This window comes from Myotis nattereri, assembly GCF_964212035.1.
Source record: "Myotis nattereri genome assembly, chromosome: 8".
Classification (NCBI taxonomy): Eukaryota; Metazoa; Chordata; class Mammalia; order Chiroptera; family Vespertilionidae; genus Myotis; species Myotis nattereri.
Window position 1 is genome coordinate 33766768 of NC_138083.1, and position 24257 is coordinate 33791024.

The 24257-nt window shown below is 50.0% G+C and overlaps 1 protein-coding gene across 2 annotated transcripts; it reads left to right on the forward strand.

The window, feature by feature from the left end:
• Positions 1-12738: 12738 nt before the first annotated feature.
• COX4I2 (cytochrome c oxidase subunit 4I2) lies at positions 12739-22641 on the forward strand. Of its 2 annotated transcripts, XM_081098018.1 has the most exons (5): positions 15851-15954; positions 16923-17004; positions 18482-18646; positions 19636-19767; positions 22394-22641. In XM_081098018.1, the coding sequence occupies exons 2-5, from the start codon at positions 16923-16925 to the stop codon at positions 22528-22530; spliced, it is 516 nt and encodes a 171-aa protein (XP_080954144.1). In that variant the 5' UTR covers positions 15851-15954; the 3' UTR covers positions 22531-22641. The 2 variants fall into 2 exon arrangements, with proteins under 2 accessions (XP_080954145.1, XP_080954144.1); XM_081098019.1 differs by lacking the exons at positions 15851-15954; positions 16923-17004 and adding an exon at positions 12739-12864.
• Positions 22642-24257: the final 1616 nt, after the last annotated feature.

The following is a 24257-nucleotide window of genomic DNA, read 5'->3' on the forward strand; positions in this document are numbered from 1 at the left end:
AGGGAAGAGAGGAAACCAGAAGGCCTGGAGGCGCGCAAGGGGCGGGGGCGCCCTTATCTTCCCAGGTCCGCCCTGGCTAGAGCTTCCTGCCCCAGCTCTTGCAAAATCTTTTTCCCAGAGCTGCTCACAAGAGGGGCACCCAGGGCCGGTAGAGGGTTGCATCAGGGCCTTGTGCAAGGGGTGGCTGGGGACAGGGATAGGGGGATGGGGTGGTGGGAGGGAGGTAGCTGGGGCCAAGAGGGGGCAAAGGAAGGCAGATTATGTTCTAGGCCCTGTGTCACTTCTGATTGGTCACATGCTGCACTGCCCTGGCTCTGCATTCTCAGCTTTAAAATGGGTGTTACAGCCCTTGCTGGTTTGGCTCAGTGCACAGAGCATCAGCCTGTGGACTGAAGGGTCCCAGGTTCGATTCTGGTCAAGGGCACATACCTAGGTTGCGGGCTTGATCCCCAGTAGGGGGACGTGCAGGAGGCAGTCAATCAATGATTCTCTCTCATCATTGATGTTTCTCTCTTTCCCTCTCCCTTCCTCTCTGAAATCAAGAAAGATATATTTTTTTAAAAAAAATAAAATGGGTGTTACTGTCACTGTTTTGAGGTTTCTGACATCATTCTGATGCCATCCACGCATCAAGCCCCAGGCCAGGCCATTGCCATATCTACCTGGAAAACTGTACCAGCTTCAACTGGTTCCTTCAACAAAGTTACAAAGCTTCCTAGTGTGAGGAACTAACGAGACTGCAGGAGCTAACAGTTTAGATCAGTGGTTCTCAACCTTCCTAATGCCGCGACCCTTTAATACAGTTCCTCATGTTGTCGTGACCCCCAACCATAAAATTATTTTCGTCGCTACTTCATAACTGTAATTTTGCTACTGTAAACAACATGTAATTATATATGTGTTTTCTGATGGTCTTAGGCAGCCCCTGTGAAAGGGTCGTTCAACCCCCAAAGGGGTCGCGACCCACAGGTTGAGAACCGCTGGTTTAGATAAAATTCTTGCCTTCTTGGAACTTACATTCTAGCAGAAGACAGACAGTAAATAAATATGCATGTGTATGATCAGAGGGGGATTTACCTGAAATTGCTGAAGCTTAAACTTCACATCTTCTCATCTGGAAAGGGCGCTAGCAATGTGTTTATGGCTTATTGGTATGTGTTCATGTAAAATTTGCAAAATGCTGTGCCTAGATATCTAGGCTCCAAAAACCTAGATTCTTCCCTTTATATACAGAGGGGGCACAGCAAGATCCAAGCTTGAAGGCAAAGCTGCAGGAGGCACAACTGCGTCATCTACGTCTACAGCTGCTGTTCCTTTCCTTGGCTTGAGAACCCCATCTTTGAGCGGCAGGGAGAACTGGGTGACCAGTGCGCGGCCGCCGAGTTCATTAGTGCACGAGCGAATGTAGGCACCACGCCCACTCTGGTCTTTCTTCTGCCACTGGCGCCCCCTCCTGGGAAGATCCGGAAGTGCGCTAGCGCAGGTGAGAAATGAGGCCTGAGTCCTGTAGGCGACGAAAACTGGTGCCTGGGCGGACTCTAGCGGAATATATGGGAACTGCATCCATCTCTATGCGCACCTAGGAAGAGTATTTTCTGTCTGGTATGTGAATGTTGGTGTACATGTACACAGCAGGCGACGAATTCAGAAATGTCCACCCTCAGCCGTGCTCTGGCCAGGGCCTTAGCTGCTCTTCCCCCCACTCTCTCATCCTCTTCTTCCTTGCGGTGTGACAATCCCCCTCTGAGAACTCATTACCCCTTCAATAAAAGGAGGAGATCTTGGGCAAATGCTTGAATTTTTTGTTCAACTTGTGAAATATAAATATATATATATATAAATATATATATATACATAAATATATATATATATATTACTAATGTATACAATTTAAAGGTAATAATCAAATGAACATTTAAGCACAGGCCACCCAGCTTAAGAAGTAGAATATTAGTTCTTTTGAAGCCCATGTGCCCCTCTGGACGTCCTTGCAAGACTTTGCCACTATTCAACTTTGTGTCAATCAATAACATTCTTTTTTTAAATTTTTTCCACATATGTACCAGTATGCATCCTTAAGTAGGTTATTGCTCAATTTTACCTGGTTTTGCCTTTTACGTAAGTCGAATAATACTGTGTATAATTTTCTGTCACTTGCTTTTCTCATGCAACATGAATTCCATGAAAAGCATCTATACTGATGGGTGTAGCCTTACTTCACTCGTTTCCACTGCCGTGTAGTACTCTGCAATGTAATTTATTTACCCAACCTCCTGTGAATGGACCTGTGGGTTGTTTTATGGTTTTTGCTATTATCAACAGTGCTGCTCTGAATGTCATACATGTTTCTTGGTGAATGTGTGTGAGAAGGAATGCGATGGCTGCATCACAGGTATGTTCAATTTAAATGTTATTAGGTTGAACTGGAGTCTTTTTTTTATTATTATTGATTTCAGAGAGGAAGGGAGAGGGAGAAAGAGATAGAAACATCAATCATGAGAGAGAATCGTTGGTCAGCTGCCTCCTGCCCGCCCCCTACTGGGGACTGAGCCTATAACCCCGGCAAATGCCCTAACTGGGAATCGGGAATTGAACCTCTACCTCCTGGTTCATAGTTAACCCTCAACCACTGAGCCACACTGAGGAGTCTGAACTGGGGGAGGGGAGCGGGGGGGGGGGGGAAGGGAGGGGAGGGAGGGGGGAGGGGGGAGGGTCCTTTACTTAACCCAAGACACCCATTATAATATAGAGATAAGAAAAGGAAAACCCAGAGATGTTAAGTGACTTGTCCAGAGTCCCTCAGCCTTGGCCTCCTGGAAAGTAATCTTGGGGGTGGGGAATGAGGACATACTTCCTTTCCATTTTGAGGATTAGCAAGACGAGTTTACCTTTCCAACAGTCTTGGGGGCTGGTTTTAGAATTCTGGATGAAGTAGAAATAGAAAAAGCAACTCCTTAAGGGAAAACTCTAGAACGTAAATGATAGCAGCTTGGGATGAAAAGTCAACATTTGAAAACCAACCAGTGTAACAGTGGGGTTTTCTGGTAAACTTTCTTCTGTATCTTCTTGCTTTGACCCTGAATCAGGAAACTGCGCAATTGAAACTCTGATAGAAAAGCCTAACATTCCAGCCAGGAAACCAAGAATAAGGCCCCAATGACCCGGAGAGTGTGAAGAGAATTCTGTTATTTTATTTAACCTTTATCTCAGTCATGCACCCAGGAGGCCCATCTGTGCCGCAGTTTCCAATCCTATTGAGAGAAAATCGCCCTCTAGACAAGAGAACATGGAAAGGGGCTCATGGAGTGTGGACAGTGTGGGAATCCTTCAAACCTTCTTTTTTTCTCTCTTTTCTCTTGCTGCTTTGTCCTGAGGCAGGCCCAGTGCTGGTGGATAAAACTCTGAGAAAATGTCATATTTCTGACCAGAGGACCAGAAAGAGGGGCCCCTGGGAGCCAGAGAATGTAGAGAAAATCCCAGGAAGGAGAGAGTGGATAAAGGGAACCCTCTAAGCCTGTATATGAACCAACACAAGTCCTGGGCTCATCCCAAGCTGTGCTTGGGTGGAACACACCCAAGAAGGTTGGCAAAAGCTTTGAAAAGGACTGGACCTCATATAAACCACTGACTCGGTCCGAGACTAACCCAGCACCAGGCAGACCCAAATAGAAGAGCAAAGCTTTGAAAATAAAATGCCCACAGAAGGTGACATAAAACATGGAGTCTGAACCTAACCAGTTTTGCCTGCTTTAAAAAAAAATCTACAGAGGCTTTCGACAGTACCCAGAATCTCACAAGGTAATATTTAAAATGTCCAGGATACAGTCCAGGATAGAGCGTCAGCCTGCGGACTGAAGGGTCGCGGGCTTGATTCCAGTCAAGGGCACACACCTGGGTTGCTCGATCCCCAGTGTGGGGGCGTGCAGGAGGCAGCTGATCAATGATTCTCTCTCATCATTGATGTTTCTATCTCTCCCTCTCCCTTCCTCTCTGAAATAAAAAATAAATAAAATAAAATTTTAAATGTCCAGGATACAATGCAAAGTTACTCAATAAGGAATCTCCAATCAATTCTCAAAGAAAAATCAATACATGCTAGCCACGATAAGACCTAGATGTTGGGATTGTCAAAGACTTCAGAGCAGTTACTGTATCCATCCTGCAGGAGGGGAAGGTAAATGCTTTAGAAATGAATGGGAAAATAAACATTCTGAGAAGATAAATGGAAACTTTTTTTTTTTTTTTTTTAAAGAACCAATAAAATGGGAAGGTGTTGCCCTAGCTGGTTTGGCTCAGTGGATAGAGCGTCAGCCTGCAGACTGAAGGGTCCTGGTTTCGATTCCAGTCAAGGGCACATGCCCAGTTTGCGGGCTCCATCCCCATTAGGGGGCTTGCGGGAAGCAGCCAATTGATGATTCTCTCTCATCATTGATGTTTCTCTCTCTCTTTTTCTCCTTTTCTCTCTAAAATCAATAAAAATATATTTAAAAAATGGGAAGGTGTTGGTCAAAAGTACAAAGTCTCAGTAATATAAGACAAATAAGTTCTGGAGATTGTACAACAGAGGCCTAGAGATAATATTGTATTTTATACTTAAAAACTTGCTGCGAGGGTAGGCCTTATGTTAAGTGCTCTTACCACAAAAGGAAAATCAATCTTGAAAGCAGGATGGTTGGGAGAAAACTTTTGAGGTGATGGGTAAACGTATGGCCTTGATTGTATACTTTGAGTGTATACTTTGTATTTCCAAACGCATCAAGACGGATGCAATAAATATTTACTGCTTTTTGTATGTCAATTATACCTTAGTAAAGTGACTTTTTTTAAAAAACAACAACACTGAGTTATATTGGGGTGGGGAAGGAGGAAGAGCCAAGTGACTAGAAGAACATTTTAAAAGAACTATAATAGAGAGGAACCAAGATGGCGGCATAAGGTACAAACCTGTATGTGCTGCCCCGCACAACAACATTAAAACCACAACTATAAGACAAAACAGCTATCATCCAGAACCACGGGAAAGCTGGCCAAGTGGAAGTTCTATGACTAGAAGGAAAGAAAAAAGCTCATTGAGACCTGGTAGGAGGTGCAGAGGTGCCAAGAACAGAGGTACGGAGGCGCGCAGGAGGCAGCTGCACCTGGGTGCGCCGTTTTTTTCAATCGGAAGGGGATACAAGCTCTCGAATGCACTGAACTCATTTACAGTGAGACTCTGGGGTCCCAGACTCCTACGGGGAGAAACTGGACTGTCTTGCAGCGGGTCGGAAAGCAAGGGTGACTTTCTCGCAGAGCTGCTCGCAGGGATCATTGTTGCTGTTGGGGTGCAAGACTCAGGTACGCGGAGACCCCAGGAGTCGCGGAACCGGCTGACGACAGCCATTGCTGCTTGCTCTGCCCTGGTGATTCTCTGAGACCCCGCCCCACTCAATTTACATCTCCACCCCAGCTGTGCGCAGTGGTGCAAAGGAATCACCTGCACTTTTGCAGCCTAACCTAACAAACTGCAGCTGGGTCAGAGAGCTCCAAAACTTCCAAACCCCAAACAAAGAGGAGAAATCTGCTGATATTGCTGTAGCTCCTGCTGGGTGGACTCACACAGTGGTTGACTTGGAGATCCAGGAGCCAGGGTACCCCTGGTCAGACACCAGATTTCAACTCCTCACATCAATAAGGGACACACTCAAGAAGCAGACTCAGTGAGCACCAAAGCCCCACTGAAGCAAGTCCTACCCCATAAGGGTGTCTCCAGCACAGCAGTTCTTCCACTGTAGACACAGCGGGTCCTCACAGTCAGCCAAAAATACAGAGACAAAGAAACATGTCACAAATGAAAGAAATGGAGGAAAGCAAACTAATGGAGGACATAGAGTTCAAAACCACAGTTATAAGGTTACTCAAGAATCTTCTACGAACCTCCGAGGAACTTAGTGAGACCTTCGAGGATCTTAATGAGAATGCCAAAAAAATGGAAAAGGACCAATCAGAAATTAAACATACACTGACTGAAATTAAAAATAATATACAGAGATCCAACAGCAGACTCAAGAATCAAGTCAAAGATTTGAAATATGAAGAAGCAAAAAACACCCATCTGGGAAAGCAAAACGAAAAAAGAATCCAAAAATATGAAGATAGTATAAGGAGCCTCTGGGACAACTTCAAACGTACCAACATCCAAATTATCGGGGTGCCAGAAGAAGAGAGAGAGCAAGATACTGAAAGCCTATTAGAAGAAATCATGACAGAAAACTTCCCCTACCTGATGAAAGAAATAGACCTACAAGTCCAGGAAGCGAAGAGAACCCCAAATAAGAGGAATCCAAAGAGGACCACACCAAGACACATCATAATTAAAATGCCAAGGGCTAAAGACAAAGAGAGAATCTTAAAAGCAGCAAGAGAAAAACAGTTAGTTACCTACAAGGGAGTACCCATACGACTGTCAGCTGATTTCTCAACAGAAACCAGGCAGGCCAGAAGGGAGTGGCAAGAAATATTCAAAGTGATGAATACCAAGAACCTACAACCAAGATTACTCTATCCAGCAAAGCTATCATTCAGAATTGAAGGTCAGATAAAGAGCTTCACAGATAAGAAAAAGCTAAAGGAGTTCATCACCACCAAACCAGTATTATATGAAATGCTGAAGGATATTCTTTAAGAAGAGGAAGAAGAAGAAAAAGGTAAAGATAAAAATTATGAACAACAAAGTGACAACAAATAAATATCTATCAACAAGTGAACCTAAAAATTAAGTCAGAATAAACTGGTGAATATAATAGAAGCAGGGGCATAGAAAGGGAGTGGACTGACAATTCTTGGGGGGAAGGAGGTGTTGGGGGTGCGGGAAGAGACTGGACAAAAATTGTACACCTATGGATGAGGACAGTGGGGGGGGTAAGGGCATAGGGTGGGGTGGAAACCAGGTGGAGGGGAGCTATGGGGGGAAAAAAGAGGAACATCTGTAATAATCTGAACAATAAAGATTTATTAATTAAAAAATAAAATAAAGAATTATAATCACTCAGATCTTAAAAATTTTCTGGATGATCTCAATCTGTAAAATACATATGCCTTGAAAGCAAAAAAAAAAAAATCATAACATTTTCTGGGGTATTTCAATGAATGTAGATGTAATAAATATGGCAACTATAACATAGAGGGGAGAAGGTAAAAGCATCTGTATGGTTGCAAAGCTCTATATTTTACCTGTAAGTGGTAAATTATTAACACTCAATAGATTGTAAAAAGTTAAGCATGTATATTATAATCCCTAAGGAAACCACAGACCCTAGAGAAAATTAACACAAGGATATATAGACAAAAAGCCAATAAATAAGTTAAAATTGAATACTAAGAATAATCAAATAACCTAAAGGAAGGCAGGAAAGGGGATAATTTAAAAGAATAATTAGTAGTAGACCTAAATTTGCTCTAATCAATAACTACATAAATGTACTGATTATTACATATATGCATCAATAAAAGACAATAATTGTAGTATTAGAGTAAAAGCACAATGATATTCTGCCTATATGAAGCTCCTTTAAATATAATTATATGGTAGATTGAAAGAAGTGTGGACAAAGATACACCATGGAACCACTAATTTTTTAAAAAGTTGGAATGGCTTTATTAATAATAATGGATGGCCTAACCGGTTTGGCTCAGTGGATAGAGCGTCGGCCTGTGGACCAAGAGGTCCCAGGTTCGATTCTGGTCGAGGGTATGTGCCTTGGTTGCAGGCATATCCCCAGTGGGAGGTGTGCAGGAGGCAGCTGATCCATGTTTCTCTCTCATCGATGTTTCTAACTATCCCTCTCCCTTCCTCTCTGTAACAAAAAATCAATAAAATATATTAAAAAAATAATGGATGAAGTAGAATTCAGAATAAGAAAAATAACCAGAGATAAAGAACATTATATAATGATTATTGGGTTAATTCACCAAGAAGACATCACAATCTTGTTCATATTGCTTATAAACAAGGCTCCTAAATATAAAAAGCAAAATCGGATTGATCTGAAAGAAGAAATAAAGTCAGAATTATACGTGTGGATGTCAACACTCCATTTTCAGTAACTGAAAAACTCAGCAAGAATATGGAAGACCTGAACAGCACTGCCAATCAACTTGACCTAATAGACATTTACAGAAAACTCTTAACAGTAGCACAGAACACATTCTTTTCAAGTGCACATGGAACATTCACCAAATAGGCCAACTCAACAATGAACAAATGCTGAAAATTTAAATTATATACCAGTAAAGAATGTTCTCTGATCATAGTGGGATTAGAAATCAAGAACTGAAAGGTGCCGAAACCGGTTTGGCTCAGTGGATAGAGCGTCGGCTTGCGGACTGAAGGGTCCCGGGTTCGATTCCGGTCAAGGGCATGTACCTGGTTGTGGGCACATCCCCAGTGGGAGATGTGCAGGAGGCAGCTGATGGATGTCTCTCTCATCGATGTTTCTAGCTCTCTATCTCTCTCCCTTCCTCTCTGTAAAAAACCAATAAAATTTATTAAAAACAAAAAAACAAAAAAAAGAACTGAAAGATATCTGGAAAACCCCAAATATTTGGAAACTAAACAACACTTCTAAATAACCCATGTGTCAAAGGAGAAGTCTCAAGAGAAATTGGAAAACATTTTGAACGGAATTAAAACGAAAATACTATACATCAAAATGGTGAGATGCAGGTAAATCAGAGCTAAGAGTGCATTTTATGCAATTAAAAGCTTATTGGAAAAGAAGAAATGTTTCCAATCAGTAATATAAGCTTCTACCTTCAGAAACAAGAAAAAGCAAGAACAAATTAAGCCCAAACCAAGTAGAATGAAATAAAGAGCAGAAATAAATGATATGGACACAGAAAAACAACGAAACCAAAAGCTCATTCTTTGAAAACATCAGTATGACTGGTCTCCTTATACAGGGAGGAAAACTTGGACACAAACATCCATAGAGGGAAGACAATGTTAAGAGACATAGGGAGAAGACAGCATGCATAAGCCAAGGAGAGAGGCCTGGAACAGAGCCTTTCCTCGCAGCCCCAGAAGGAACCACACCTGCAGACTCCTTGATTTTGGACTTCTAACTTCCAGGCCATGGTACTCTCTTACAGCAGCCCTAGCAAACTAATACATGAATTTAGCAGGGTCTTAAGAATATAAGGTCACTATATAAAAGTCAGTTGTGTGCCCTGGATGGCTTGGCTCGGTGGATAGAGCCTGTGGACTGAGGGGTCCCAGGCTTTATTCCGGTCAAGGGCACATGCCTGGGTTGTGGGCTTGATCCCCAGTGGGGGGCGTGCAGGAGGCAGCCGATCAATGATTCTCTCTCATCATTGATGTTTCTATCTCTCTCTCCTCCCTTCCTCTCTGAAATCAATAAAGAAATAAATAAATATATATATATATTTTAAAATATATATTTTATTGATTTTTTACAGAGAGGAAGAGAGAGGGATAGAGAGAAACATCGATGAGAGAGACCCATCGATCAGCTGCTTCCTGCACACCTCCCACAGGTGATGTGTCCGCAACCAAGGTACATGCCCTTGAGTCCGCAGACCTACGCTCTATCCGCAGAGCCAAACCAGTTAGGTCTAAGGTACATGCCCTTGACCGGAATCGAACCTGGGACCTTTCAGTCTGCAGGCTGATGCTCTAACCATTGAGCAAAACCGGTTAGGGCAGAAATATACTTTTTAAAAAAATGAAAGTCAGTTGTGTGTGTGTGTGTGTTTTTCTTTTTAAATAACGTTTGAAATTCTGGCGTCTGGAAGTTCAAAATCAAGGTGCTGGAAGATTCCATATCTTCCTGGTTCGTAGACATCCATCTTCTCATCGGACCTCACATGGAGAAGGGATAAGGGAACACTCTGAGGTCTCTTTTATAAGGGTCCTCATCCCATTCGTGAGGGCTCCACACTCATGACCTAAGCACCCCCCAAAGGCCCCAACTCCTAATACCATCATGGGGAGATGAGGTTCAACATACGAATTTTGAGGGAACACAGACATTCAGTCCATTGCACAGCCAGATCCCACTTCATCCCAGCCTGGAAGTGGAGGGAACCTGAGTGACGAGGCTTCGTATGGAGAGCGTTCGGGCCAAGAAGGCTGTGAATGTCCATGTGTGTGATGTTGGAAAATGGAAAGTGCTGAGAAGAAAATAAATCTAGACTGATTAGGGAGGCACTTTCCACAGGGTCAGATAAAGTCTCTCTGAGGAGATACTATTTGAGCTGAAATCTGTGTGGTGTTTGTTTGTTTGTTGATTTTAGAGACAGGAAGGGAGAAAGAGAAACATGGATTTGCTGTTCCACTTACTTATGCATCCATTCGTTGTTTCTTGTATGTGCCCTGACGGGGGATTGAACCCTCAAGCTTGGCCCATCAGGATGATGCTCTAACCAACTGAGCTACCCACCCCGGCTGAGCTGAAATTTGAAGGACGATGGTGGGGTCTGAGGCAGCCAATCAGTGTTGATGTTTCTCTCTCATCAATGTTTCTATCTCTCTCTTCCTCTCTCTGAAATCAATAAAAACAGCTACCTGATGCTGAGGATTCCGTGGGCCAGGAATTCAGAAAGGGCACGGCAGGGATGACTTGTCTCTGCTCCACGATGTCTGGGTCCTCAGCTGGGAAGACCTGGTGGTGGAGCGGGACTTGAGTGGCCAGTGGCTGGGATCATCTGGAGATGTACACGTCTCGAAGTTGAGGCTGGCACCTCCGCTGGGCTCGGAGCAGACAAAACATGTGCATACGACCTCTCTGGATGTTCTCTCCAAGTGGGCTAATTTGGCTTCCGCTCAGCTTGGTTCTAAGACTGTCCCAAGAGCGTATATAGCATTTTTATGATCTAGCTTTGGGGTCACACAGCACCACTTCCAGCATGTTCTAGTCAGTCTAGATTTATTTTCTCCCCAGCGAAGGTTCAAGGAGTGGGGTCGCAGATCCCACTCTTCAATGGCAGGAGAGTCAAGGTCACGTTGTAAGAAGAGCGAGGGGAATGGGAGGTCTTGTTGAGGCCACAGTTACTGATAAATCTCCTGGGCCACATCAGGGGGATATAGCCCAGGTTCATGAGCCAGTTGTGTCCTAGAGAAGAGAAGGGGCCGCCTAGGGGCTTGGCCAGGGTCCCTCACACCCCCCGCCCACACCCCCCGCCACTCCTGGTGTGGTCTGTGGTACAGAAAGCCCTGGGAGACCTGGAGCAGACCATTCCAGGTTAGCCCTACAGCGTCATCTGCCAGGACCAGTGCCTACCCCAGAACTGATTTGACCCCCCTGCACCCCCCATCTCCCGGGATCCCACCGCTTCAGCCCTTTGCCAAGTTGGACTATTCCCTCGTGCTGCTGCTGCAGATGGGAGCAGAGTCTTGGATTGGCATAGAGACAGGGAAACCGAGGCCATGGGTTGAAAGCAGAAGAGGACAGAGCTGGGAATAGAACCCCAGACCTGGGCCTCCCAGGGCCCAGCTTCGGCGTCCCTCGAGTTCCGACGAATCCCTCGCTCTCACAGCGGAGAGTTCGGATACCCGCCGGGCAGCTCCCAGCCCTTCCCGGGGTCAGAGCAGCGGGCGGCACCGCGCTGCCCAGCGGAGACTGGGTGACTGACCGGGTGGGCGCGGTTGGGCTGGACCTGGGAGCTGCAGCCCCGCGGGACCACAGGGGGGGCGGGGCTAGTGGGGGCGGGGCCAGAGGGTAGGTTTAGCCAGGCTGTGCCCGAGTAACTGACAGGGCAAGGGGCGGGGCCAGGCTGAGTGACTGAGGTGGAACCTTCAGGGAAGGGGCGAGGCCAGCAGTCGGGCGGGGCCGGGGATAGCTGACCGGCAGGGGCGGGGCTGAGACGGCGGAGCGCGGGGCCACTAGAGGGAGCCCGGCGGGAGGGGGTACAGTGACTGTCCGCGGGGCCGGGAAGGGATGGCTGGGACCTCGAGGCCGGGAAAGGAAGGAGGAAACGCGGGTGCTGGCAGGTGTCAGGACCTAGAACAAAGGCCTCCTGTGGGTGGGACCAGGCACGCCTTGGGGGAGGGGCTAAGGAGTCCTGCATGACAGCCGAGGGCTCGGCCCGAAACAAAGTCCTTACAGCCCTGCAAGGGATTCCCCTTACGGCTGAGCACCCGAGCTTCGTGCATTTCGTGCCCCAGGGGAGGGAAGGTCGCCGTTGCTGCCCGGGCTGCCACCACGGCCTCCCCTCCGAGGGCGTCTGTCCTGGGGCCGAATCGCTGCAGAGAGATCAGACCTGCCCGAAGGAGGTTTCTACCTTCCAGGTCCCCGGGTCCAGTTCGGTCCCAGCGATAGTCAGCCCAAGGCGGCCACCTGCCCCTGATCCAGCTACCGGGTCGTTCCCAGAACCGGGAAGCCCGCCACTAGAGGTTGTCCCGGGTTCGGCGTTTGGTTCTGACCCGCCCGCCTGTCCACAGTTGCAGAAGCACTTTCTGAACTGGCCCCTGGAGCTACGGATCTTCGCTCGAAGTCCTCTGAGCCTGCGCTGCTGCCTGGGCACCCGCATCCTGGTACTGCCTGGTACTGTCGCCCCGCGGGCTTCAGCGCTGCGGCCAAATCCGCTTGTCAGCCGGAATCCCGGCGGGCCCCGCCCCCGATCCTGACCACGCCCCCTGCTCACCGGCCCCGCCCCGCCCGGCTGGCCCCACCCACTTCGTGCCCCTGATTGACAACCTTTCATCTCTGGCCCCGCCTCACTTCTTGGCCCGGCTCAGACCTCCCCAAATTCACCCGGCCCTCGGGGCTCCAGAGCGGCTGAGGATAAAGGTCCGCCACTCTGTCCATCGCCTCTTCCTACTTTCGCCTGCGGGTCCTGCATGAGGTCGAGGTCTTTCTTGGGCCCGAGGTGGGTCCTACGTGAAGCCTGAATGGAGGGGAGGTGGGGGAGGCGGGGAGGCGGGTCGTGTTGGCAGGGTGCTGAGGCCGCGGCCAAGGTCTTTAAGGGCAGAATCTAGGGGGCTCCCTGGATCTGATCAAGTGAGCCGGAGCTGGAGGGTCGCACTCAGGGCCAGCGGAGGAGGGGCAGATTCCTCTCACATACTGTCCCTTCTTTTTCTGCAATGTCAGTCTGCATTCCCATTTACGCAATCCCAGCCTTAGCGGTGAGTGGCCTGTCATGCCCCAATCGGAGCTCCCTCCCCTCTGTGCCCAACAAGATTTCCGGGGAAGACTCCTGTTACTGGCTCCAGAACCCCCGAGAGACCTGCCTTATAAGAGACACAATTCCCAGGTTCAGGACCTCCAGAACCTGCTCCCCATCGCCTCACAGGCGGTTGTTCTACCCTAGTTCAACCTTGAGCCACCCAGCCTGCCTCCAGCCCATCCCCCTCAGCCCTGGGGCCAGCTTCCCCAACAGATGTTCCTTATCACAGCATCGCCCCACGAGGCGCGGGTGGGAGAGGGCAGGGCGGAACAGAGGGTCTGCATCCCCAAATGCCTTCCCTTGGGAGGCCCTCAGGGCTGGGGAAACTGCAGCCCATGTGGCCACCAGCTCAGCTGGGCAGCAGTAGAGCCCCTCACTCCAGTGCAACCAGCACCCCTGTCCTTGACAAGACTCAAGGCGAGCTCTCCCCAGGTTGCCTGAAGAAGGGTCTCCCCTCGCCCTCTTCAGGACACTGGTCAGCATCCAAGAGGCAAGTGGCTGGTCTTCTTGGGTGTCTCTGAGGTCTGTAATTCGCTTAGTCCTGCAGAAGAGGGAGGAGCAGCTCCCAGGAGTAAGGAAGGCTGGTGCTGGGAGCTGGGGGTCTTTTGGAGGTTCAGGGAATTCCCACACTGCCATCTGAGGCTTTGTGTCTGTTACCGCTAAAGTCCAGAATGGAGATTCATCCACCCTGCCCACTGGAGGGCTTCTCTATCACCCTCCCGAGTGCCTGTTCTTGTAGGCTTATCTGCCCCCTGGGGACGAAGGAGGCACCTACCTCCAGACATTGGCTGGGGTGTGTCCTTATGGCCTCACTGGGCTACACAAACCCTGCTGGATGGGGGAGCACTGGGCACACCTCATGGGCCCAGAGCTGGGAGACCTGGAAATCTCTGGTCCCAGGTCACAGCAGTGACCCATCACCTTCAGTGTTCTAACAACCCCAGGACACATTTATTTAACTCGTGCTCTCTTCCATTTAACCATATCACTCCCCTACTTACCTTTGGTGACCTTCCTTCTTCTTCTTCTTTTAAAATATATTTTTATTGATTTCAGAGAGGAAGGGAGAGGGAGAGAGACAGACGCATCAATAATGAGAGAGAATCATCGACTGGCTGCCTCTTGCATGCCCCCTACTGGGACTGGAGCCTGAAACCTGGGCATGTGCCCTTGGCCGGAATCAAACCTGGGACCCTTCAGTCTGCAGGCTGATGTTCTATCCACTGAGCCAAACCAGCTAGGGCGACCTTCCTTCTTTATAAAATAAAATCTAAGATCCATACCATGGCCTCTGAGGCTCTGCTTTGTGGTCCAACCCCACTCCAACTTTCCCTTTTGCCCATTACATGCTGGCCAAGATCAGCTTTCTCTGTTCTTTGAGTACACCTGTGTTTTTCTGCTCTTGGGCCTTTGCACAGGTCTTTTTCTCTGCTTGGAACTGGACTGTAAGCCCTATAAGGGTAGAGATTGTGTTTGGTTTGTTTGGCTCTATATCTTAAACTGGTAAACAATAGATAATAAATGCCAGCTGTAATAGGTCTTAATAAATAATCTATATAATAAAAGCCTAGGACTTGTATGCATGCATATAAGCCCAACCAATGGACACAGACACGGGGGGGGGGGGGGGGGTGAGGGCATGAGTGGGGCATGGGGGGCAATGGGGGAATAAAGACACATATGTAATACCTTAATCAATAAAGAAAATTATTTTTATTAAAAAAATAAATTTAAAAAAAGCCTAAGTGACCCTTACAGCAGAACGACCGGTCGCTATGATGCATGCTGACCACCAGGGGGCAGACGTTTAATGCAGGAGCTTCCCCTTGGAGGTCAGTACGCTCCCACAGGGGGAGCACTGCTCAGTCAGAAGCTGGACTCATGGCTGGCAAGTGCAGTGGCAGTGGCAGGAGCCTCTCCCGCCTCTGCAGCAGCACTAAAGAGCAGCAAACAGGCGGGCGGTAAGGAGTGAGGGGTCCCGGACTGCAAGAGGGCGCAGGCCAGGCTGAGCGACCCCCCCTCCAGTGCACAAATTTCGTGCACTGGGCCTCTAGTTCTTGAATAAATGTGTTTGATGCTTTTCTATTGACTTAATCTTTACAACAGCCATGTGAGGTAGAAACTATCATTAAATCTTTTTTTTAGAAAAGAAAACAGGCACTCCAAGAGGTTAGGCCACATGTTGAAGGCCACAGCTATGATTTGAACCCCACAGGGAGGTTTTTTTCACCTCTCATTGGGGATGGGGGTATGGGAGTGAAATAGTACACCACAGGCCAGCTTCCAGATTTTAGAAAATTGTGGGCTTCCTGGAGAGGAGGCATTGAGTCTGGGTTGGAAAGCTGGCATTTGACTTGGGTCTGCAAAGGCCCTAAGAGAGCATTCCAGGTGGAAGGAAGAGCAATGAGCAAAAGTGTGGAGGCAGGGAGATCCAGCTCTTGGAACTACCCAACTGGACCTGGGTCAGTCAGGACGCAAGGCCAGCTGTGCCCTGGGTTGCAGTCTCAGGGTCTCTAGAGGCAGGACTCGCGTGGGCGGGAGACACTCTGCAGTCCCTCTCCCCAGGCTGTGGCTCGGAGCCCTCAGGGAGGTGAGCTGGGCGCTCCCACGCCCCTCTGGGGCAGGACGTTCTCACGTTCCCCTGCCCCCACGTTCCCACGCAGGGGCGGCCTTGGGAAAGGCTTGGGGCGGGCCCAGGGGAGGGCGTCTAAGCTCGGGTCCCTCTGCAGCTCATTCTCCATTCTCCATTACTCGCTCAGCAGACCTGGGTCTCTCCTGCAGCAGAGCTGGGAGGTAAGTGGTGGGGAGATCCCCGGCTTCAGGAGTGGGGAATGCGACTTGGACTCCCCCATGTGGTCCCTGCCGTGGAAGAGGGGGAGGGGGTTCCTGGGGAATTATCCTTTGTTCGCATATGGGGTGCCATCTCTTTCCCCAAAAGCAGATTACTCCTTCCCTTTCCCCATCCGTGGGGCTCTCCCACCCACTTAACACTGATGGGGAGCCCTTCCTTCCCAAATGGGGGACCCTCTCCCACTTACCACACATGGTATACTCCTTCATAATTATTGGGTGCCCCCTCCCCAGATGTGTGCCCCTTTACCCTCTCCAGATGTGTGCTCCTTTTCCTCTCTCTGACCATTTTGGTCCTTGTCCTCCTCTAAAGTCCCTCCCCACCCCCATGGAATGTCAGTCCCTGAGACTCCCCGCCCCCCCATGGGGGGTTGGGCTCATCCTGTCCCCCTCCTCCACTGGATCCAGCAGAGCAGGCTCTCCTGCACGTAGGCAGCCAATTAGGGAGGGAAAGGGGCGGGGGCGGGCAGACTGTCTGGCAGAGATGGTGGCAGATGGCCTGCGGGAACAGAGGCAGCCCCACGACCTGCTTCCTCCTACCTGGACTCCCACCCTGTCTCTTGGGGGGCAAACAACCCAGGATGGTTTCCCAACCTGGCCAGGCTGAGCTGGGGCAGGAAGTAGGACCCAGGCCCCCAGACCCAAACTATTCAGACCCTGCCTTAAGAATTAGGCCTCCTCCCACTTCTCAGATGGGGAATTGAGGTCCCAGGAGGGAGCTCCAAATGTCTTGGACCCCTATTTACCCCCATGGGGATACAAGACAAAACTAGAAGGGCCGGGGCCTGAGGGAGACGTTGAAATACTAGACACTCCCCCCCCCCCCCCACCTGTGAAAATGGTTTCTCTGTCTAGGCCCTAAGGGTAGGGTCAGAGGGCAATGTGTGGGCTCATTCACATACACCCCCCAGATGTTCTTCAGAGCTGCCCGGAGGTTGGTGCTGAGGAAGCCAGGACTTGGGATTCGAGGGATACACAGCCCAGGAGACACTGGTAAGACTCGGGCACCTCCTCCCTTGCCTAACTCCAAGGCAAGGGCAGGAGTGCTGTCTGCAGGCTGCTCTGTCCCTTCCAGGCTGGGTCTACCCAAAACAACTCCCACAATCCCACTCCTGGGTCCAGGAAATGGAGCTCCTGCACCCCAAGCTTCCTCAGGGCCTGACCCCTAAACCTGAGGCCCCTGCAGCCTTTGTGTCCTGAGGTGGAGGTGCTGACAGAACCTGAGACCTCCTTGGCAGACCCTGGTGTCAGTGCCAGTCAGAAGATGCCAAAAGCAGGAGAGACTGCAGCCAGCTAGCAGAGGGCCTTTCTGATTGATTGATTTACTTATTTACAAACAAATAACATTTATTGAGCCCTTACTATGTACCCCTAGCTGTGATAAACATTTTATACAGATTAACACATCTAGACTTCACAACAGCCACGTGAGGTGGAGGCTGTGCTGTCATCTCCATTTCTCAGATGAACAAACTGGCCCAGGGGCCTAGATATTCAAAGAGCCAGGACTCCTGCTCAAAGCAGTTCCAGTGCCGTCCTTGTGGGCCTCTCTGGTGACGGTAAGTAGAAGCTTTGTTGAGACTCTCCGAGTGCCCAGCCTTTTTTCTGGACACTTGAGTGGAGCCCTCGAGGGCTTAGCCATGAGGGAGAGCATCCAGGAATGGAGGCCAGCAGGAAACCAGCCTCTCTGTTGATCAGTGTCGTTTACGGCGCATCTACTGTGTGCCAGGACAGTGAAGCACAGTGAGGTAAAGGGGCTGGTTGGAGCTGGGCTGGGGAGGAACTGAGTTTCAAACCAAACTGACTCCAGAGCCGTGCCCCTGATCCCTATTAAAGGTATACAGAGCGTCGGTCTGAGGCCTGAAGGGTCCCAGGTTTGATTCCAGTCAGGGGCACATGCCCGGGTGCAGGCTCGATCCCCAGGAGGGCTCCTGCAGGAGGCAGCTGATCAATGACTCCCTCTCATCATCGATGCTTCCATCTCTCTCTCCCTTCCTCTCTGAAGTCAATAAAAATTGATTATTAAAGAAAGAAAGAAAGAAAGAAAGAGAGGCACGTGGCTATTGTTTTGCAGTTTGCAGAGCACTTTCACACCTGTCAGCTCAGGTGTCTCTCATGAGCCTTTGCTCACCATTGCCTCTGCCCGACTTGCCCTCTTTACCGCGGATCCTTCCAGAGAACACAGGATTGGAAGCCAGGGGGGCTGAATTGCAGCCCTGGCCCTGGTCCTTCTGGTTCTGTGAATTTTAGCAAGTCACTTGCTGCTCTGTTGCTTCATCTGTAAAATGGAGGTAACAGCATCACCTGGCTCAGAGTGATGTGGAGTAAATGAGTCAACTTACCTGAAGGCCTTAGAATGGCTCCTGGCACAGTCCGTGCTCAGTAAATGCAACCCTGTCTATTGATATTATGGTTCGTGCTGGAATGTCCCAGGGGCAGCCTGCACTCAGCTCCTTCCTCGTACCCACAGCCCACAGCAAGGGGAAGATGGCCCCCTACACCAATTACCATGCCCAGCGCTCCTACCCCATGCCAGACGACCCCTTCTGCACAGAGCTCAACGCCGAGCAGCGGGCCCTGAAGGAGAAGGAGAAGGGCAGCTGGACCCAGCTGAGCCATGCCGAGAAGGTGGCCTGTAGGTCTCAGGGTGGGACTGGTTGGGGAGAATGGGCTGGCGGTGGCTTTGCAAAGAAGGGCCCATCAGGGAGCAGTAGGACAGACGAGCCCCCACCTACAACAGCCAAAAAACCCCAGACACCTGAATGCATACCCAAGGGGAGAATTTCATTTTTGTTCATTTTTTAAAATATATTTTATTGATTTTTTACAGAGAGGAAGGGAGAGGGATAGAGTCAGAAACATCGATAAAGGAGGAACATCGATCAGCTGCCTCCCGCACATCTCCCACTGGGGATGTGCCCGCAACCCAGGTACATGCCCTTGACCGGAATCGAACCCGGGACCCTTGAGTCCCCAGGCCGATGCTCTATCCACTGAGCCAAACCGGTCTCGGCTGTTCATTCTTTTTATTCACTCAACTATTGTGCATAGCCTGATGCTAGAGGATGCTGGGGACACAGGAGTGAATCCCCCAGATGGTTCCAGCCATCAGGGTGCTCCCCGTCCAGTGGGGGAACGGACACCAACCCAGACAGCTGTAATGCAGGATAGTGGCGGGGGGAGGGGGGTGTTCAAGTGTTTGTGAGGACCTAAGAGAGAGAGATGGCGTCCTGGAGGGCCATCCAGAGGAAGGCCCGTCCAGCTGGCCCTGAATGGTGAGGAGGAGGGTGGTGCTAGATAGGGGAACAGCATGGGGACAGATAGGGGGGCAGGAGAGCATGGAGGGTTCTGGCAGCACTGAGTGGTGTGAGGGGACAGAGCAGAGAGAGGCAGGTGAGGTGGGTGGGGGAGCAGGGGCCTGACCCTGAGGGGCAGGGGGGATGTGTGACTCCAAGTTACGGCCACCAGAAGTGCCCTGGGCTACCAGTTCCAGACCCTGCTTTGCATACAATAGATGCTTGATAAGAATTTGCTGGATGGACAGCATCTGCTGCAGGGAGGGGGGGCTTGGGGCCCTTGGGATGGCTGCACCTGAGCCCCCCCGCCCCTTACCTGCTTCCCCAGTGTACCGGCTCCAGTTCCATGAGACCTTCGCGGAGATGAATCGCCGCTCCAATGAGTGGAAGACAGTGTTGGGCTGTGTCTTCTTCTTCTTTGGATTCACCGCTCTGCTTATTTGGTGGCAGCGGGTCTATGGTGAGTTGCAGCATCTCCCCTGACTGCTGCCCTGGGCCATGCCCTGTGGCCACAGCCAGCAGCCAAGCTCTTATAAGGGAACTATGCTGGCACTCATCTAAAGATTTTGAAAAGTCCCACAAAGAGGCGGAGGGTGAAGGGCAGAGCACAGCTGTCTGAGTGCGAATGTAGGGACTCTACCTCTCTGGGCCTCAATTGCCCCATCTGTAAAATGGGAATAATAGTGCCCACATCTCAGGGCTCTTGTGAGGTTTGAATGAGAAAGAGCTGTAGGTCAGCTGTAGTTACGAGTGATATTGTTACTGCAATGCTGGATACGCGGCTAGAGTGAGGTGTGTTCAAGCATCTGTGAGAACCCAAAGGGGAGAGAGAAGGAATCCTGGAGGGCCATCCAGAGGAAGCCACATTCCAGTTGGCTGTTATTAAGCATGAATTTTTCTTGTTTTTTTAAAAAATATATTTTTATTGGTTTCAGAGAAGAAGGAATATAGATACATCTGTGATAAGAAAGAATCATTGATCAGCTGCTTTCTGCATGCACCCGCCCCGCCCGGGGATAGAGCCCGCAACAGGGGCATATACCCTGACCGGGAATTGAACCGTGACCTCCTGGTCCATAGGTTGATGCTCAACCACTGAGCCATGCTGGCCGGGCAAACATGAATTTTTCAGTACATTGTTTCAGCTGCTGTGACAGAGCCCCCAACATACTCGAGCTTAAACAAAATGAAGGTTTTGCTCTTGTCTCACAAAAAGGCCATAGGAAGTATGGGGACTCCACAATGTCAGGCTTCTTGCGCCTTGTTGCTCTGCCATCCTTAACATGTAGCTTTCTTCCTGACATACAAGATGGCTACTTTTAGCCCCAGCTGGTTTGGCTCAGTGGATAGAGCGTCAGCCTGTGGACTGAAGGGTCCCAGGTTTGATTCCAGCAAAGGGCACATGCCTGGGTTGTGGGCTCGATCCCCAGTGGGGTGTGTGCAGGAGGCAGCCAGTAAGTGATTCTCTCTCATCATTGATGTTTCTATCTCTTTCTCCCTCTCCCTTCCTCTCTGAAATCAATAAATCAAAAAATAATTTTTATTTTAAAAAAAGATGGCTACTCCCGCTCCAGCCATTAGCCTACATTCCAGTAAAGAAGAGGGGAAGGGAGGAGGCTCTCATTTTTAAGGTCCAGAAGTTGCACACACCACTTCTGCTCACATTCTATTTGCTAGAAATGATCATATGACCATATCTGGCCACAAGGAAAACTGGGAAATGTAGTCTTTAGCAGGGTTGTCCTGTACCCAGCTGGCCGTTTATTACTATAAAAGGGTGATTCTCAAAGTGTGGTTCCTGGACCAATAGCTTCACTTGGGAACTTGTTAGAAATACAAATTCCCAGCCCCACTCCGGATCTCCTGGGTCAGACCCTGAGGGTGGAGCCAGCAGTGGGTGTTTGCACAGCCCTCCGGGTGGCTGATGCTCACGGCGGGTTGAGCAGCACGGCTCTGGCGGACGGGAGAGGATATTGAAGAAGAGCTGCAGTCCGTTGACCTCTAGTGGCCACTTACTTGTTTCTACTGTAAAAGTGTGATGGGCACTCCTGCCTTGCATAAGGAGGAAATGAGAGAGCCTTTGGAAAAATTCTAATCTAACTCAATGTTTGGTACTTAAAGGTGCCCATAAAGATTTTTCCTTTCTTGCCCACCCACTGGGATATAAAGGACCAGGGGTGGACGGCAGGCAGGCTGAGTCAGCCTCAGGGGCAGATGGATCAGGAAGTGCAGTAAGACTTGAGAGGTGATGGACGCTGTGGTCCCAGCCCTTCCCTGCTCCACACGTGAAGGCACCTAAAATGCCCCATGGGCGCTTCAGCCTTTGGGTTAAGTATTGTCCTCACCAGACTTTTTTTTAAACCCTCACCTGAGGATATGATTTTATTGATTTGAGAGAGAGAGGGAGAGAGAGAAACCTCGATCGGCTGCCTCCCATAGGCGCCCCACAGGGATCAAACCCACAACCTTTTTGTTTTCACCAGATTGATGTCCAACCAACCAAGCTACCCGACTGGGCCTCCCCTGGTTTTTAAAGTGAACGCCTCTATCCTACCTCCTACTCCCAACCCCCTTCAGGAAGGAAAAGAAACCATCTCCTCCTGGACTCCTCCCAATCAGTGGGAGCAAACTGAGTACTGGTTAGAGTAGCTACCACGTTATGCAAATCGTTTTATAAATAGTAACTCGTTTAATCCCCACATCCCTAGTGGCTAGGACCTGGTGTGGACAGGTAAGGAAACTGAGGCTCAGAGAGGTAAAGTGACTTGCTCAGTCACACCGCAAGAGAGTGGTAGATCTAGGACTTGAGTCCAGACAGGCTTCAGCCCAGCTCCCGTCCCATTGGGCCACACCGCAGGCGAAGAAACGGAGGCTCAGAGGGGAGGACCTCGACCCAGGTCCCGCAGCGAATCGAAGGCAGAGTTGGGGTCAGAACACGGAAGTCTGTGGAGTGCAGCTTAGGAAGTCTGGCGGGGAGACGGACAGGGTGGAGGGAGCGCCTCCATGCAGGGCACCCTACGCCTGTCACTGGGACCCTGGCTCAGAGGGAGAGGGCGGCCCTGTCCCTACCCCCTGCCTCCCTGCAGTGTTCCCTGAGAAGCCCATCACCTTGACGGAGGAGTGGAAGGCCAGGCAGCTCCAGCGCATCCTGGACATGAAGGGCAACCCTGTGCAAGGCCTGGCCTCCCGGTGGGACTATGAGAAGAAGGAGTGGAAGAAGTGACCCTGCATCCCAGTCCCAGGCTACTCCCCGGCAGCTCTCCCCTGGCCCGGAGCCTATGGAGCACCCCCTCCCCTCTCTTTCACCCCAATAAAGCTGGCCTGTTCTCTTCTGCCTGTCATCGCCACCTCAGTCTTTATCTGCCACAAAGCCGACTCATACCTAACATCAGGCAGTACAGTAGCCGAGGGGCAAGAACAAGCACGCTCCCGGGGCTCAGAGCCCAGCTCGCCAGGGAGGGCTTCCTGGAGGAGTAGAGGCGAGGGCTGAGTCTTGCAGGGCTTAGGAACGCAGGCAGGAGAGGGAAAGCATTCCAGGGGGAGGGAATGGCTTGAGCAAAGGCAAGGACACTCCTTTACTCAGTTAAGTAACACATACTTAGTGAGGACCTACTGTGTGCCAGGTGCTTCCTAATCCAGGCCTTGGGGATGCGGCAGTGGACAGTCTCTGGCCTCAATGAAGGAGACGCTTCTTTACAGGGGGAGACAGAAGAGTAAGTAAGTAAATATATGGCAGGTGACCTGGTTTTCAGTGCTATATAAATAAGCCAAACAAAGTAGGATAGAGGGGGAGTTAAAGGGCGATGGGGATTGTGGGTGAAGGTCTGAATGAAATGAGGAAACAGGCCTCGCATCAAAGACAGAGCAGCAAGAGCAAAGACTGAGGTGGGATTCTGGTCTGTGTGTTTGTGGAACTGTAAGGAGGTGGCCACCCACAGCGACTGGAGTAGAATGACTTGGAGAGCAGCAGGAAGGTGTGTGTTGGGGGGGGGGGGGCGGGGGGGGGAGGGGGCTGGCCTTGGGCTAGCAAGCAGATGATAAAAGCCTCATGGGAGTTTATTCTAAGTGTGATGGGAAGTTGTATCAGTCTGCATCCTCTGAGAAGCCAATGCCAAGGAAGAATGAAAGATGTCGGAGATTTGTTGAGGGTTCCCCCGTGCGAAGGATAAAGGAGACAGGGAGGAGGAGGGGGTGGTGAGACCTTTTAGAGCAGTGGTTCTCAACCTTCCTAAGGCCGCGACCCTTTAATACAGTTCCTCATGTTGTGGTGACCCCCAACCATAAAGTTATTTTCGTTGCTACTTCATAACTGTAATTTTGCTGCTATAAACAATATGTAATTATATATGTGTTTTCCGATGGTCTTAGGCGACCCCTGTGAAAGGGTCGATCGACCCCCAAAGGGGTCACGACCCACAGGTTGAGAACCGCTGCTTCAGACTGTGCCGCAGGCCTGACCGCTGTGGAAGGAGGGAGTGGGGGAGGGAGGCTGGGTAGGAAACGCCTTGGACTTCTGTGCACTGTATCTAGGTCCAACCAGGAGACAGTAATTTAATAGAGGCTGTTTAAAGGCCCATTAAGTTTACACAAGAGAATAGCTGTAAAGATATAAAGATAACTTTAAAGAGCGTCCTAGGGAGGATGCCCAAGAAGACAGATTTGGAAGGGGGGTGCCTTCCCAAACTGGGATTCAGACCTCATTGGAGAAGGTGTGGTTGAAGCCTGCCAGTTGGCACAGAACTGAGCTGGGTTGGCGAGGCCCCAGCTGGTCCACGGTCACTGGGCAAGGACAGTTAGAAGTCCTCAGAGGCCCAAGGGCGCTGAGGCTGGTGGGTGGGGGAATTTGGGCACCTTTGTGGATGTGAGGCTAAGAGTGTGTGATGTCTACCTGAGTTAGGAGGGCGGCAAGAAGATGGTCCCCAGGTGTGGGGGCTGCAAGGTGGCTGATAG

What these genes read in the sequence shown, in the direction of transcription:
- COX4I2 (XM_081098018.1), top strand. Translation starts at nt 16,923, where the DNA reads ATGTTCTTCAGAGCTGCCCGGAGGTTGGTGCTGAGGAAGCCAGGACTT. An exon ending in ACACAGCCCAGGAGACACTG is followed by an intron (nt 17,005 to 18,481) that starts GTAAGACTCGGG and finishes TCGTACCCACAG; the next exon opens with CCCACAGCAAGGGGAAGATG. An exon ending in TTGGTGGCAGCGGGTCTATG is followed by an intron (nt 19,768 to 22,393) that starts GTGAGTTGCAGC and finishes GCCTCCCTGCAG; the next exon opens with TGTTCCCTGAGAAGCCCATC.